Source organism: Mesoplodon bidens (assembly GCF_964165515.1).
Source record: "Mesoplodon bidens genome assembly, chromosome: 1".
Lineage (NCBI taxonomy): Eukaryota > Metazoa > Chordata > Mammalia > Artiodactyla > Ziphiidae > Mesoplodon > Mesoplodon bidens.
The window spans coordinates 192,675,599-192,690,034 of record NC_138176.1 but is presented as its reverse complement, the minus strand read 5'-3'; the positions used below and the strand labels follow the sequence as shown (position 1 = coordinate 192,690,034).

The window sequence follows — 14,436 nt, the reverse complement described above, 5'->3', positions numbered from 1 at the left end:
TGGAAATGAGCTAGAAATAAGAGCTTCAGAGTATGAGCACTGTGGATCCAACTATAATAAAAATTAGAGCTGCAGAGCCTCTTACCCAATGTCTACTTAGAAAGAATTGATTGTTTTGGTTAGATAGAATTTTGAGATATAACCCAGTCAGGCCATCTAAAATTCAGAACTGGCAATTATGTATTTTAATGTGCAAATCAGTACAGAATATTGGTTCCTTTTAAAATAAAAAGTGTTGTGCTGGTCAGCGTCCTACATGTTTATCAGGCGATTATTATTGTCCCCGCAATGTGCACATCTCTTTGTTTTTCTTTTTTGGCTATAGTGCACTGACAAAAGTTTCCTTTATGCTAAGGCACATGGTAATTTTTCTTTTTTCGATTCAACAAATATTTACTGAGCACTGCTCTATGTCCTTTGCAAAAATACAGCAGCACTGTGGTATAGTAGAAAGAGCAGTGAATGAAGAGTTCAGAGATTTAGGTTCTCACCCCTATTCTGTCACTGTGTGGATTTAAGCCAGACATTGAGCTCCATGGATGTCAATTTTCTTATCTACAAACTAGTAATACTGGCCCTAATTACCTTAGAAGCTAGCTTTCAAAATCCAGTGCCATAATGTATGAAAGTATTGTGGATACTACAGAGCACACAGAAATATAAAATGCATATTAGCTTTATTTTTTAAAAACTCAATCTTGATTGGTAGGCAAATGACATTTAAACAACGTCTTTTTTAAAAAACAAGGTTAGGGGGGCTTCCCTGGTGGCTCAGTGGTTGGGAGTCTGCGTGCCGATGCAGGGGACACGGGTTCATGCCCCAGTCCGGGAGGATCCCACATGCCCCGGAGCGGCTGGGCCCGTGAGCCATGGCTGCTGAGCCTGCGCGTCCGGAGCCTGTGCTCCATGATGGGAGAGGCCCTGTGCTCCATGATGGGAGAGGCCACAACAGTGAGGGGCCCGTGTACCCAAAAAAAAAACAAAAACAAAAAAAAAAACAAGGTTAGGAATGTAGATGTGAATTTTTTTTTTTTTTTTAATTGACAAAGTTAGTTCCAGTACTGTGTTTCCACATACTTATGCTCTTCAGGGTCACTGATGTACTGTTACTCAGATTACATAACTAAGAGAAGCTTTGAGCAGTGGTCAGGAATGTGCTCTGTTTGGCTTTTCTGTAGGGAATACTTCATCCTTGCCAGGGTGGCTTCTCCATCCCATTCCCCAATTCACAGAGATGAAGTGCTTTTGCTCTCCCCAAGTTTATTCTCCAGCAGTACCTAGTAAGGCATTCTCCCTTGCTTCCGAAATATATTCCCAAGGCCTCTGTACTTCTGAGTCTTTACATTGCCCGAAGCTATAGAGTAGAAACACTTGTGCTTCCTCTCAAACCTGCTCTTCTCTACTCCCTCCTTTACTCCCAACTCTTCTCTGAAAGTATATCAGCATTTATTTCCTTCTCCCAAATTCTACCTTGAATTTTTTTTTTTTAGAATATTTTTTTTTGATGTTGGGGGTAGGAGTTTATTAATTAATTTATTTATCTGGCTGTGTTGGGTCTTTGTTTCTGTGCAAGGGCTTTCTCTAGTTGTGGCAGGCGGGGGCCACTCTTCATCACGGTGCGCGGGCCTCTCACTGTCGCGGCCTCTCTTGTTGCAGAGCACAGGCTCCGGACGTGCAGGCTCAGTAGTTCTGGCTCACGGGCCTAGTTGCTCCACGGCATGTGGGATCCTCCCAGACCAGGGCTCGAACCCGTGTCCCCTGCATTAGCAGGAAGACTCTCAACCACTGCGCCACCAGGGAAGCCCTAGAATTTTTATTTTAGGATAGAAGGGTTTTTTGTTTTTAGGCATAATTTATAATTAATTAAATATTTCTTAAGATGATTTATTCAGTTCTTGTTTACAGTGGGGAATTTATTTTAATTATTTTTCACTGTCTTTTAATCAGGAGTAAGAACATTTGTTCCTAAGCCTGTTGCCACTACTTTGCAGTACATTGGTGGAGCTGCAGCCATCCTGGGCCTGGTGGCCATGGCTTCTGATGTGGAAGGGCTATATGCAGCAGTCAAGGCCCTGGTTTGTGTGGTCAAGAGTAACCCACTAGCCAGCAAAGAGATGGAAAGAATCAAGGGCTACCAGGTTTGTAACCATAAAGCTTGGTCTTCACTTTACTTTGCACTAAAAATCTTCTAATTTTCATTGTAGTTCGTGTAGTTTCAAACTCTGGAAGAATAGTATTGTCCAAGTAAACTTTAGAAGTTGGTAGCTTTTATTAAAACTAACATATTTCGAGTGAGAATATAAGTTGTTAGTTTGGGGTTATTTTTTTCTGTGGAAACAGGAATTAAATGAAATAGGGTCATATTACCACCTGCTCTAGAGACTGCCAAGTTGGTAATAGATCCAGAGTTCTCCTCATTAACCTCGTCTCTCCCCTCCATACCCAGTCATCTTGTACTCCCCCCGCCCCCTTACTTACCTAGGGCATGTGAGAGCCACTGTGTGCCATTACTAGTCCTGAAAATGCATGTGGGATTAAAAAATATGTTGTGTTCATGTATTTACAATCTCTACTAGGTTTAGGCAGAAAGTTACTTACAAGAAGAGGAACAAGTATTTGGAGCAAGATTAAGTTCCTCTAATGTAGATGAAGTACAAATGCCTTCTCTAACTTTAGCCAATAGTTCACTGGTAGTAGATAAGCTGTTTACTGTAGTGTTTTCTGTAGATTTAATTATCTAATTTTATGTTCTGTTTTGCAAAACTTTCAAAATGATAATTGCAGCATTGTTTATCATAAAAAAATAGGAATAATCTAAAGGTTCCAGTAGTATCGAAATGACTAATAATACTATAACCATCTCACATATCATTCAACCTTTTAAAATTATAATTATGGAAACTAGGTTGCAAAAGAAAAAAAATCCTTTGGATAAAATGTTATGTAGAGAACAGGAGTAGAAAATTGTATACACATGATGGCAACAATTTAAATATTTCTGTGTGAATAGAGTTTATGTAAAAGTGGATATTTTAATAAGAGGATGATGGGATTACCCTGCTTTTCAGATTTTCTCTGATGTTGCATTGTCATAGTAAAAATTTAGAAACCAGCATAGAAATCTCAGGAATTGCTCTACTTAGTGTTCTCCAGTGTGTGTTTGTGTGTGTAAGTGTGTGTACGTATATGATGATTGACCAACAGGCATTTGGTATTGATTTCTTTTAGTTGCTGGCAATGCTGCTTAAGAAGAAACGTTCCCTTCTTAACAGCCACATTCTCCATCTAACTTTTTCCTTGGTGGGAACTGTTGACAGTGGACACGAGACCTCCATTATTCCAAATTCAACTGCTTTCCAGGATCTACTTTGTGATTTTGAAGTATGTATATAAACACTAACTGGTAATATATAATCAAGGAACTGATTTCTTATTCTGTATATTGATAGAGTTAACTAATGAACAGTTTTGTCTCTAAGGTGTGTTTATGTTCTAAAGTTTTATGATGCTCATATTAATGTCATTAGTAAAATATACAAAATAAGGTAGTGATTGGGTTCCTTCTTCCCAAAGTTATTGCATTTTACAAGTAGTATAGAAATGAAATGGTGCAATGCATGTGCCTAACGATAGCCAGTTTGCTGTTGCCACTGGCATTACAAGAGGCAAACATATTTTCATCAAAAATTTTTGATAGTAACTTTTCCTCAGTAAATAGGAGCTAGACCTGAAATTTGGGTTACTAGTAGCTGTATAGGAAAATATTCTTTTCACCAAAATAGCAAAATTTTTATTTCTACTGTCTTATTACCATAACAGCTTCCACTCTGTCCTCTCAAGGCACCACTTAATCTTGCATATCCTTTCTCCATTTCATTTCTTGTTCACAGCACTTTGCATACTCATCACTGTATAAAATCTCCCCCTGTGAGGCTGAAGGCTTTATGAATGCAGAGATCATGTCTATCTTCATCTTTGTATCCCTACCACCCAGAATGGTGCCTAGCACTTGGTGTTTGCTGTGATGTCTGGCCTTCACTCTTCTTCTTTGTAACTCTAATAAGCTCAGTCTTGTCAGTTATTTTAAATCCCCAACAAACAGACTGTGTGCCCAAATTGCTTTTCTGAAACTTTATTTGAAAGCTTATTAGCAGCCCTCTTCTAAATAAAAATCCATGGCTTCTACTCAGTTCTCGGTACCCCTAGCTCTCAGCAGCATCTGATGCAGTCCATTTCCCTTTTCTTGCATCTCCTAGTTCTTTTACTAGCTTTTAGGCATCACTCTCCTGGTTCATATATCTTGCTCACTACTTTCCCCATAATTTTCTGGTTATAGAATTTTCATTACTTTGTATAAACGTGTCCACCTTTGCTGCTTTATCCTTTCCTTTATTTGTTGTTTTCTTTCCTTTATATTCTCACCCAGTCCCACAGCCTCATTTCTGCAGAGGTGACTCACAAACCTAAATCTTTAGCTTGATATCTGAACTCCAGGCTTATTTCTAACTTCTTCCTCAACATTTCCATTTTTATATCCCAGCAACACCTACGCTGAACTTAACATCCTTCCCCAAGTTAGAGCTTCCTTTTAACTTCTGTTTCTATTAATAGCACCACCATTCCCCCATTCACTGAGGCTTGAAATTGAAAAATCAGCTTCCTCCTTCCTCACTGTTTATAAACAGCCCATATTAAGACATATAGATTCTGCTTCCACATTTCATGTAGTCTGTGTTTTCTCTTTCTCCTGCTACATCCTAATCCAAGCCCTAATCAATTCTATTCTTACTAAAATAATGATCAGTTCTTTCTCCCTTTCCTCAATCTATCCTATATATTTTTTAACCTCATTCTTTCTAAGATATAATCATATAACTTATTAAAAAACTTTCAGTGCTTTTTCTTTCCTACACAATAAAATACACATTTCTCAGCCTGATATACAAAGTTCTGATACAGAGACCTCTCATTCTGTTAGAAAATAATTATTGAATATGTTTGAGCCAAGCACTGTATTAGGTGCTAAGGATGTGAAAATAAAAGATAGAGTCCATGCCTCAAGGCATTTAGTGCATTAGAAGAGAAAAGCAAATAGACAATAAAAATTTTGTGAAAGCACAGAGGTAAAGGTATGCAGAGAGGATTATGAGAGTACTAAGGAGACCTAGCTTTGTATACATCTGGTAATTGACACATTATCTTTAGTTTCAGATTTCTGACTGAAATTCAGTATATAAACATCAGAAATTTAGTTGCTTGACAAATTTTGGCTTCATTTTATAGGACTCTGCTCCCTTTGTGGCGTCATATGGCATTCCTAATAACCCCAAACAGTAGTGGTCAATAAATACTTAATTTACCCTGTTTTTAGAACAGCTATTTGACAATATAAGCAAAATAATTATAATAGCATCCAAGCATTTTCTTTTTTAATGGTTGTTCTAGAATTTGCAATATACATGTGTAACAGTTCAGTCTGTCTTCAAAGTACATTGTACCACTTCACCTATAGTGTAAAAACCTTGCGATGGTGCCCTTCCATTTCTCCCTTCCTGTCCTTTGTGCCATTGTTGTCATACATTTTACTTCTATATGTTTATAATCCCCACAATATTTGTATTAGTTTTGCTTTAAATAGTCGATTATCTTTCAAAGGCATTAAAAAATTTTATAGTCGCCCACATAGTATATGCAGCAAATAGTATTTATGGCATTCTTTATTCCTTTGTGTAGATCCAGATTTCTATCTTGTAATGGAATGATATGTCTGCCTGAAGAACTTGCTGTAACATTTCTTGTAGTGCAGGTTTACTGGTGATAAATTGTCCCATCTGAATAAGTATTTTTCCTTCTTTTTTGAAGGATATTTTTGCATAGAATAGAATTCTGGTTGATGATTTTTATTCTTTTCATACTTTAAAATTGTCAGTTATTCCCTTGTCTTTATGTTTCTTCTGCTTGGGGTTTGTTGACTTTTTTAAGTTGGTGAGTTTGTCATTTTTATCAAATGGGAAATTTTTTAGCCATCATTTCTTCAGCTGTTTTCCCTGGTCAACACCTGCACCCCTCCAGCACCACCACTCACACACACTTTTTTTGGACTGCAGTTACACGTATCTTAGGTTCCTGGCTGTTGTCCCACAAGTCACTAATACTCTGTCTAGTCATTTATTTTCAGTATTTTTTTCTCATGCTTCATTTTGAATAGTTTCTGTTGTTATGTCTTTAAGTTTACCGAACATTTTTCCTGCAGTGTCTAATCCTCTGTTAGTCCCATCCAGTATGTTTTTTTTTTTTTTTTTTTTTTTTTTTGTGGTACGCAGACCTCTCACTGTTGTGGCCTCTCCCATTGCGGAGCACAGGCTCCGGACACGCAGGCTCAGTGGCCATGGCTCACGGGCCCAGCCACTCTGCGGCATGTGGGATCTTCCCGGACCGGGGAACGAACCCGTGTCCCCTGCATCGGCAGGCAGACTCTCAACCACTGCGCCACCAGGGAAGCCCCTGGTTTTCATTTTGAATATTTTATTTCTCATCTGTAGAAGTTCATTTTGGATCTTGGTTATCTTCTATTTCTCTCCTCATCATTTTCATATTTTTTGTTGCATTCTTTATCTTACGGAGCATATTTAATAGCTTTTTAAAGGTCTCAATAACTCTATCATCTCTGTCATTTCTGGGCCTATTTATAATGATTGGGTTTTTTCTCCTACTCATGGCTCATATTTTCCCTTTTTTTTTTTTGCATTCTTGGGAACTTGATTGGATGCTAAATTTTACATTGTTGAATGATAAATTTTGTTTTATTCTTTTAAAGAGTATTAAACTTTGCTCTAGTATTGCAGTTATCTTGATTCTTTTGAGGCATGCTTTTAAGCTTTGTTAGGGTGGACTTTGATTAATCTTTAGTGGTAATTTAGCCCCCCTACTAAGGTATTACACTTCTGAGACCTCTACCCAACCTCCCCATGTATTATGAAGTCTCTATACTGGTTGGTGGGAGTGCAAAGTAGTTTCAGCCCTTTGTGAGTTTTAGGAATTGTTTGCTGTGCCAGTTTGCAGTGGTTATTTCTAGTTTTGGACCCACACAAGATTCCTGTCATTCAGTTTTTGTATTCCGTATTCATTCTATTCAGTATATTGTATGCAGTATTCACTAATAGTATTCAGTCATTGATTCCAGAGAAATTTTCTATAGATCTTGCCTTTCTAGTTGTTTACTCTAGGAGGGTAATTTCCACAGCAATTATCTCTTTATGAACAGAACCAGAAGTCCTGTATACAGACAGTTTTAAAGGGCTACAATAAATAAAAAGTAATAAGGTGGTTATATTCAATTAATTAAGTGAAATAAGTTATATGTGCTGCATTTGCACTTATTGGATTGGGTCTTGGGGTATTTTTAACCCTAAATATACCACTGCTCTTTATTTTATTATAGGTCTGGCTCCATGCACCATATGAACTTCATCTTTCCTTATTTGAACACTTCATTGAATTGCTCACAGAGTCCAGGTATTAGTTGATACCTAAATTGTTAGCTGTTCAGTTATAGAAGAGATACTAGTACAGTGTATAAAATCTTTTTTCTCTTATAGTGAAGCTTCAAAGAATGCTAAGTTAATGAGGGAATTCCAGCTAATCCCAAAGCTACTCCTGACTCTTCGAGATATGTCTTTATCCCAGCCTACCATTGCTGCTATTAGTAATGTGCTGAGCTTCTTACTGCAAGGTTTTCCCAACAGCAATGATCTGCTCAGGTAGTGAAAACTTCTGTATTTGTCTGTTTGTTAACTAAAAGTACCAACGAGGTTAAGACGATTGAGATGAACGTAATTGGTTCCTATGCCTAGGTAACACGTGTAAAATTAATCCTATTCTAGATATTTGTAAGGCATGGAAAACATGAATGTATCTTGCAAAGCCAGTTGTTGCCACTAGCGAATCATAGAATTCTGGTGAGAAAAGTTGTTAAAATTAGCCCAGTGAGGCTGATTGTCCTGGACATAAAAATGTTCAGTGTAGGAATTCTTGGTCCACAGCCCTCTTCCCCAAGCCTTGCTACTTCTCAAGTGTACGTGCAGAAGCACATATGCACGCGCACGTACACCCAAAGCGGACATGCCATGTCTTTTGTATTTGCTCTCTATCACCCAAACTGATGGTGGTATTTTATTGTTGTATATTCAGACCTTTTATGTGAGTATTATTTTGCTGCCAATGTGAAATATGGCTTAAGACATATTTATGGAGTGTATGTAGAACTGTTCTAATAGGCACATGATAATTCTCATCTTGACTGAAAATGGAAGGAAGAAAACTACCTAAGTTATTTTCCAAGTAGAGAACTGCTTAAATTAGACTTAATCACTGCTTGTCATGTAATTGCTCAGGTGTTACAGGTGAAATCACACATTATTGCTAGAGTATTCCCAGTAAACTAATCTCTAATTGGTGTAGCACATAAATCACTCATTTTATACACAGTTATCTTGAAAGCATTTTTTTTAACTTGGTGACAAATTTAAAACTGGAGTTTAAAAATTATTTTGGAGCTCGTCATTATTATTAACAATATTTATTTAGGTCTTATCCTGGTGTTATGATGATCACTTTGCTGAAATTATCACTGAACCCTATCAAGGCTTTTATTTTTCTCTACATTACAAATTAAGAAATTAAAGCCCAGAGAGGTTAAGCTACCTGCCCTAAGTAACATGATTAAAAACTGATAGAGCTAGGATTTTAATCTTACCTGTGTTTCCAAAACCCAGGTACTTAACTACTAGGCTACAGTAGATCCATATAGATAATGTTAGGACATTTTAATCTGGATCATACCTTTTGGTTTTTGAAATTTAGATTAGTGCATTAAAGGACTCATATTTCTGATGAAGTATATTTTTCCCTATAGTATTTTAAAACATTATAGCGTATATAATGTTAATTGCAATAGTTTGAGGGGAAGCAAATGAAATACAATCATGTGAGGTCTGTAAAAGATTAGTTAAAATAAGAAGTACTATTTTGGTTTCCATTTCTTTGCTTTTTGTTTCTTAGTGTTGTTTGTTTTGGAGAGAGAAAAAATAAAATCTATAACCTCTTTTTTCTTGTATTTAAAGGTTTGGCCAGTTTATTTCTTCTACTTTACCAACCTTTGCAGTCTGTGAGAAATTTGTAGTTATGGAAATAAACCATGAAGAGAAGCCTGACACTGGTGAGTCAATTCTGGAGCTTGGAACCTAATTACTATACCCTGTTTTCTTCTGACACAAGTTAGACCTGAATTATATGTGACACTGTTGTATTACTTTTCTCCTTACGTTACTTTCTTTGGTCTTTCACAGACGTATTTGTCTTAGACCAAGCCTCTACGATATGCAGAAGTACAGAATAACCTACAAATTGAATAGGGTGTGAATTTACTTTAAAAATAAAATCTTTCTTATTTTTACAGGATTTATAGCAATGTTCCTTTAAATAATAAACTCTTCCAGTTAATTTTTGAACATTATTTTTTTTAATTTATGTAAAACTCTTCAGAAACATCGATTCTTGCTAAAGTGAATTGTATCTATATTGCGGTTATTTTTATTTCCCTGTTAAATATTTAATAGTCATTGAGGGAAAGAATGTTTTACTAGAATCACTTTATGTAAGTGTAGAATAAAATTTTCTTAAGTTGTAGTTCCTGGACCCATGACAACCATTTAAAAAAAAAAAAAAAAAAAACTTTCTTCCCTTGAAACATATTTTTCTCTTGTTAGAATGTATTTCTCCAGTTGTGTATTCTAGAGCAGGAGATTTGCTTGGAAAACATCAAAAGGACCTTTAGATTAACCTGTAATTAAACTCACAATATTTTATATTTGTTCAGCATTATTTACATTATTATCCTGTTACATTATTCCCAAATTATGTCACATAAATGATTTCCTTTAAAACTCTTACGACCCTATCCATCTGGGAGTTCTCTTCCACGTTGGCTGTATCCGTCAGAGCACAGCCTCTCTGGTGCTTCATGAATAAGAAGAGAAAGTGGTGTAATTATGTTTTTCAAAGGTGAAACTGAGAGATTTGAGAAGGCTGACTTCTACAAATCATAGAGCAGAATATAAGGCCAGTAACCACTTACTTCCTACCATTTGGAAGAATGTTGATATTTCTTTGGTGAAGCAAATTAGCAGTGGGTGAGAAGCATATAGATCAAATCAATGGATAACACTTATTTAGTGCTTAATATTTGCCAGGCACTGTTAAGTGCTCTATATAATCTTATAACAGTCCTATGAAATTGGTCCTGTTGTTATCACAGTTTTACAAAAAGTGAGGACACTGAGGCCCAGAAAGTTTAAGAGAAACTTACCTGAGATCATACCACTGCATTTGAACTCAGGTAGTCCAAACCAGCATTCTAAGCTTTTAACCACCGCACTATTCTACCATATACAAAGATTATTTCTAAGTTCTGAATTAATATAAGCCAAGTAAATAGGAATTAAAAAGGGAAGTCCTGGGACTTCCCTAGCAGTCCAGTGGTTAAGACTCCACACTTCCACTGCAGGGGGATCGAGTTCGATCCCCAGTCAGGGAACTAAGATCCTACATGCCATGCCATGCGGCCAAAAAAAAAAGGAAAGTCTTTAAAATCTTTGGAACTGTATAACATGTTTATTTCAAGTATAAAAAAAAAGATATGGGAAAAATATTTCTCCAGTCTCCATATTTCTTGCTGGCCATTGAATTCAATAACTACAACTAGTGTTGTAAACTTTTTTTGACAAGAGCAGAGTAGCAGGGATGTATAAGTTCTGAAAATTTTCTCTTGATCTGCCAAGTTGATTAGAGTAGTCTTCCCCTCATCAATTTATTGCCATTTGAAAGAATAGAGAAAGTCAGAAGCATATTGCTGTTCTTGTTAATATATGACCTTGATTGTTTAATTGTGTGGACTGGACTGTCTTAAGTATAACAGGATGTTCCAAAAAATTAAAACCATAGTTTTTTCTTTCATGTAGCTTACATAGTATTCAGGATACACCTGCCAAAAAAATGGCTTGAATAATGCTGAACAGTGATATAATAATTAATGCAAAATAAAATAAATTGCATGAAAGGACAGTGCAATGTGGAGTAAAGCATCACTTCGAATGGAAAGAAGTTAACCTGGAAATTTCTTTCAGAGTTAATTGTTTTAAACTGTATTTGAAAATTAGCGGGACATAACTGTCAGTGAAAAAAATAGGCATAAAAACTAAGGAGAATTCTTAGTTTCTATGTGGATTGTCATTTTATTGAAAGGAAGTAATTCGTTTGTCAATTTAGGTTGTCCATTCCATTTGTCAACAAGGCAATTTGTAAATTACCAGGGCTTTGCCTGTTAGCCGGGAGGGAATCTTGAGTTCCCCTTGGTAAGCTTAAAGCACCCTTCCCAATGATTAAGGCACTAAGTTAGCATTTTAAAAGATATTATTTAAAAGTAAAAATAGTCCCTTGCCCAAACAAGTAAAAGCATATAGCCATGGTCATTAAACTTTAGCCTGAGCTTCAATTATAGAATAAAGGAAAGAAAGCATGTGGACTGTGACTTACTAACCCCGAGCTCTTAGTGGCAGAGCTGGGCCTGCAACACTAGGCCATTGATCCCAGTCCCTTGTGCTTCCGGTACTGTCCATTGAGAACCGTAAGCTTTCTGTCTTCCTTCCTTTCTTCCCCAAGTTCTCCTGTGCATTTGTGTGCCTTTTCCTCTTGTCTTTGCTATTTATTTCTCACTTTACTTTATGTATTATAATTATTGAATAATTTATGCTTCCTCTTTTCATTTTTAAATCTGGAAATTTTAACCATTTAAGTCCTTCAAAAAGACTAGAAATCAAGGGTTTGCATTGTTATTTTTGTTCGTGTGATCCTCGTTTGATTACTTTACCCCTGTTGGTAGGAGAAGGGAATATTAATATAAAAAAGGGTTCACAGTCTTTATTATCACTTGTTTAGATAATGTCTTAAGTAAATGAACAGTTTTCAGGATTCTAAAGAGAAATGTTGGACCCTTTTTCTTGTTCACTTGAGTGGAAAGTACTCCTAGAGAAAATGTTTTCTGACAGATGTGTTTCAGTGAGATTTCCTAGAACAGTGTTGGATATTTTATCCTAGTTTATCAGCTAGGGCAATTTAATGTATTTATTTTCATTGTAGGAACTGAAGAAGAGTTTGGAGGTCTTGTGTCTGCCAACCTTATACTTTTGAGGAACAGACTTCTAGATATCTTACTAAAACTGGTTTACACATCTAAAGAAAAGACAAGCATTAATTTGCAGTAAGTAATCTTTTGAGCATTGATGGTAATAGTTGCTACTACTAGTTAATTCATGGTAGACAAAAGAAAGATTTGCCGCTGAATTTTAGTAGATTTTTTTAAACCCTGAAATTTATCGTATCTCAAGAATGAAACTAGTCTTTTTTTTTTATTTGAAATCATAATCCTTTAAATTAACGTTTGTTTTGTTTAATCCATCTATCTTTGAATAGAGCTTGCGAAGAGCTGGTCAGGACGCTGGGTTTTGACTGGATTATGATGTTTATGGAAGAACACTTGCATTCCACCACAGTTACGGCAGCCATGAGGATTCTTGTCGTCCTACTGAGTAATCAGTCTATTCTCATCAAGTTCAAGGAAGGACTCAGTGGTGGAGGGTGGCTGGAACAGACAGATTCCGTCTTAACCAATAAGATCGGGACTGTATTAGGTATGGGACTTTTACAGTCGGCTGCTTTGAAATAAGCTGTTGTGTTTTGTTTTTAAATCTTATGTAAGCTTATACTCTTCAGTTTGTCTAACAACCATTGAGTCATGAATTTTAATTAATGATAGAGTTAAAAGCATAAAAAGTTTCAAATTTGGCTTTTTTAATTGCAAATCAAACTGAAGTCAGAAACAGGATATTAAGATGTGAAAACTCAAGTAAATTTCTTATGATTTCTTTTTGTTGTATAGTCCCCTTTCTGATCTATAAATAATTTGCAAATTATCAGAACTGAATTAATAATAATATTTTGAGCGTTAATTCTGTACCAGTTACAAACACTTTTCAGTTTCACAATAACTTATTTCATTTTCACAGTAACACTATGATATATAAATACCCATTTTACAGATGAGAAAGTCAAGGCATAGGGGTGAAGTCACTTGTCAGGTAAGAAGTGTCAAAATCTGAATCCAGGTCACTCAATCCAAAACCCATGCTTTTAATAGTTATATTGCCACACAAAGATTTAAGCTCATTGAAGTTTCAGCCAAAACTCCTTATTCTCTGCTCACTGGTTCTATGCTGTTTTCAACACGGAACTGAGCATTTAAACAATATTAGAAAATTACAGTTTCCTATGTTAGATTTATTTGAACTGGTATATATTTTCTGTTCATATTAATGATCTTATTTTGGAAAATATATATTTAAGATAATGTTTTTATTGAAAATTATAGTCATTCAGTTCTTAAAGTATTTAAAAAATATATTTGTCTTTATAACATTACAGTTTAAAATCATATAATTGTATTCTGCAATAAGCATTAAGAATAACTATTTACCCTGTCAGGTGGAAAAATTAGGGATCAGAATTTAATATGTAATTTATCTGTTAAAAAAAATGTTCAAGTATCAATACCTAGGTGCAACCTGCACTACTTTGTCAAATGTTAAAGCAAATGGTAGGAAGATAGAGCTTACACCATAGGATTATTTTATTGTTATTTCACATGTGAAAAACGTCTCAAGGAACTTTGTGATGAAGAAAGAAATTCACTGTGAAATGATTTCTCAAGAAAATTGTCTGCTTTAAAATATGCATTTAAAATTATTATCATTATAGAGACTTTTATGATCTGAAAAATAGATTGCTGTTTTGCATTGACTCTGGGAGAAAGATATAGCCAACAAGTGTCATAAACAGTTTCGTAGCAAGAAATTTAGCTTTTTGACCTTAATAGTAGCTAGTAGCTACTAAGAATAAACAGTGAAAGGCACAATTCAGTGTGAGTTCGGAGAATGTAAGAGTTTTAAATGCTAATTGACAGCACCGCTTCTCACTGAAGGCCAAAATAACACCTGAGTTTCACGGAGGACTTCGCAGTTTGCAAAATTATTTAACATATGTCATCTCACTTGCCTTCAGGATTCCAGACACGGGTGTATGTATTTTATGGTATATAAGTTATATATTATAGGAAATAAACCTAATGAGTATACATTAAGAATTAATCTCTCTAATTAGGAAAATAATACTGTTAAATACATAAGGTTCCTGCGTCAGACAGTAATATGTCTGTGTATCTGTCTTCTGACGGTCAGTTCTGTCCTTTTTTCTGTCCTACATCACTCGGTAATATCAGGAAAAGGTGCTTTTAATTTATCTGACCTACCTGACTTCACGTCTTAG

General features: G+C 35.6%; 1 protein-coding gene across 7 annotated transcripts in view; it reads left to right on the top strand.

Annotated features, from left to right (window-relative positions):
* Positions 1-14,436, top strand: part of WDFY3 (WD repeat and FYVE domain containing 3) — a 279,964-nt gene that overhangs the window by 179,121 nt on the left and 86,407 nt on the right. For all 7 annotated transcript variants that reach the window (XM_081250859.1, XM_081250861.1, XM_081250860.1 and 4 more), the window contains 7 exons: positions 1,948-2,138; positions 3,229-3,381; positions 7,442-7,515; positions 7,599-7,760; positions 9,123-9,217; positions 12,196-12,316; positions 12,529-12,746. In XM_081250859.1, the coding sequence (XP_081106985.1) occupies positions 1,948-2,138; positions 3,229-3,381; positions 7,442-7,515; positions 7,599-7,760; positions 9,123-9,217; positions 12,196-12,316; positions 12,529-12,746 (1,014 nt within the window). The remainder of the gene's footprint in view (positions 1-1,947; positions 2,139-3,228; positions 3,382-7,441; positions 7,516-7,598; positions 7,761-9,122; positions 9,218-12,195; positions 12,317-12,528; positions 12,747-14,436) is intronic.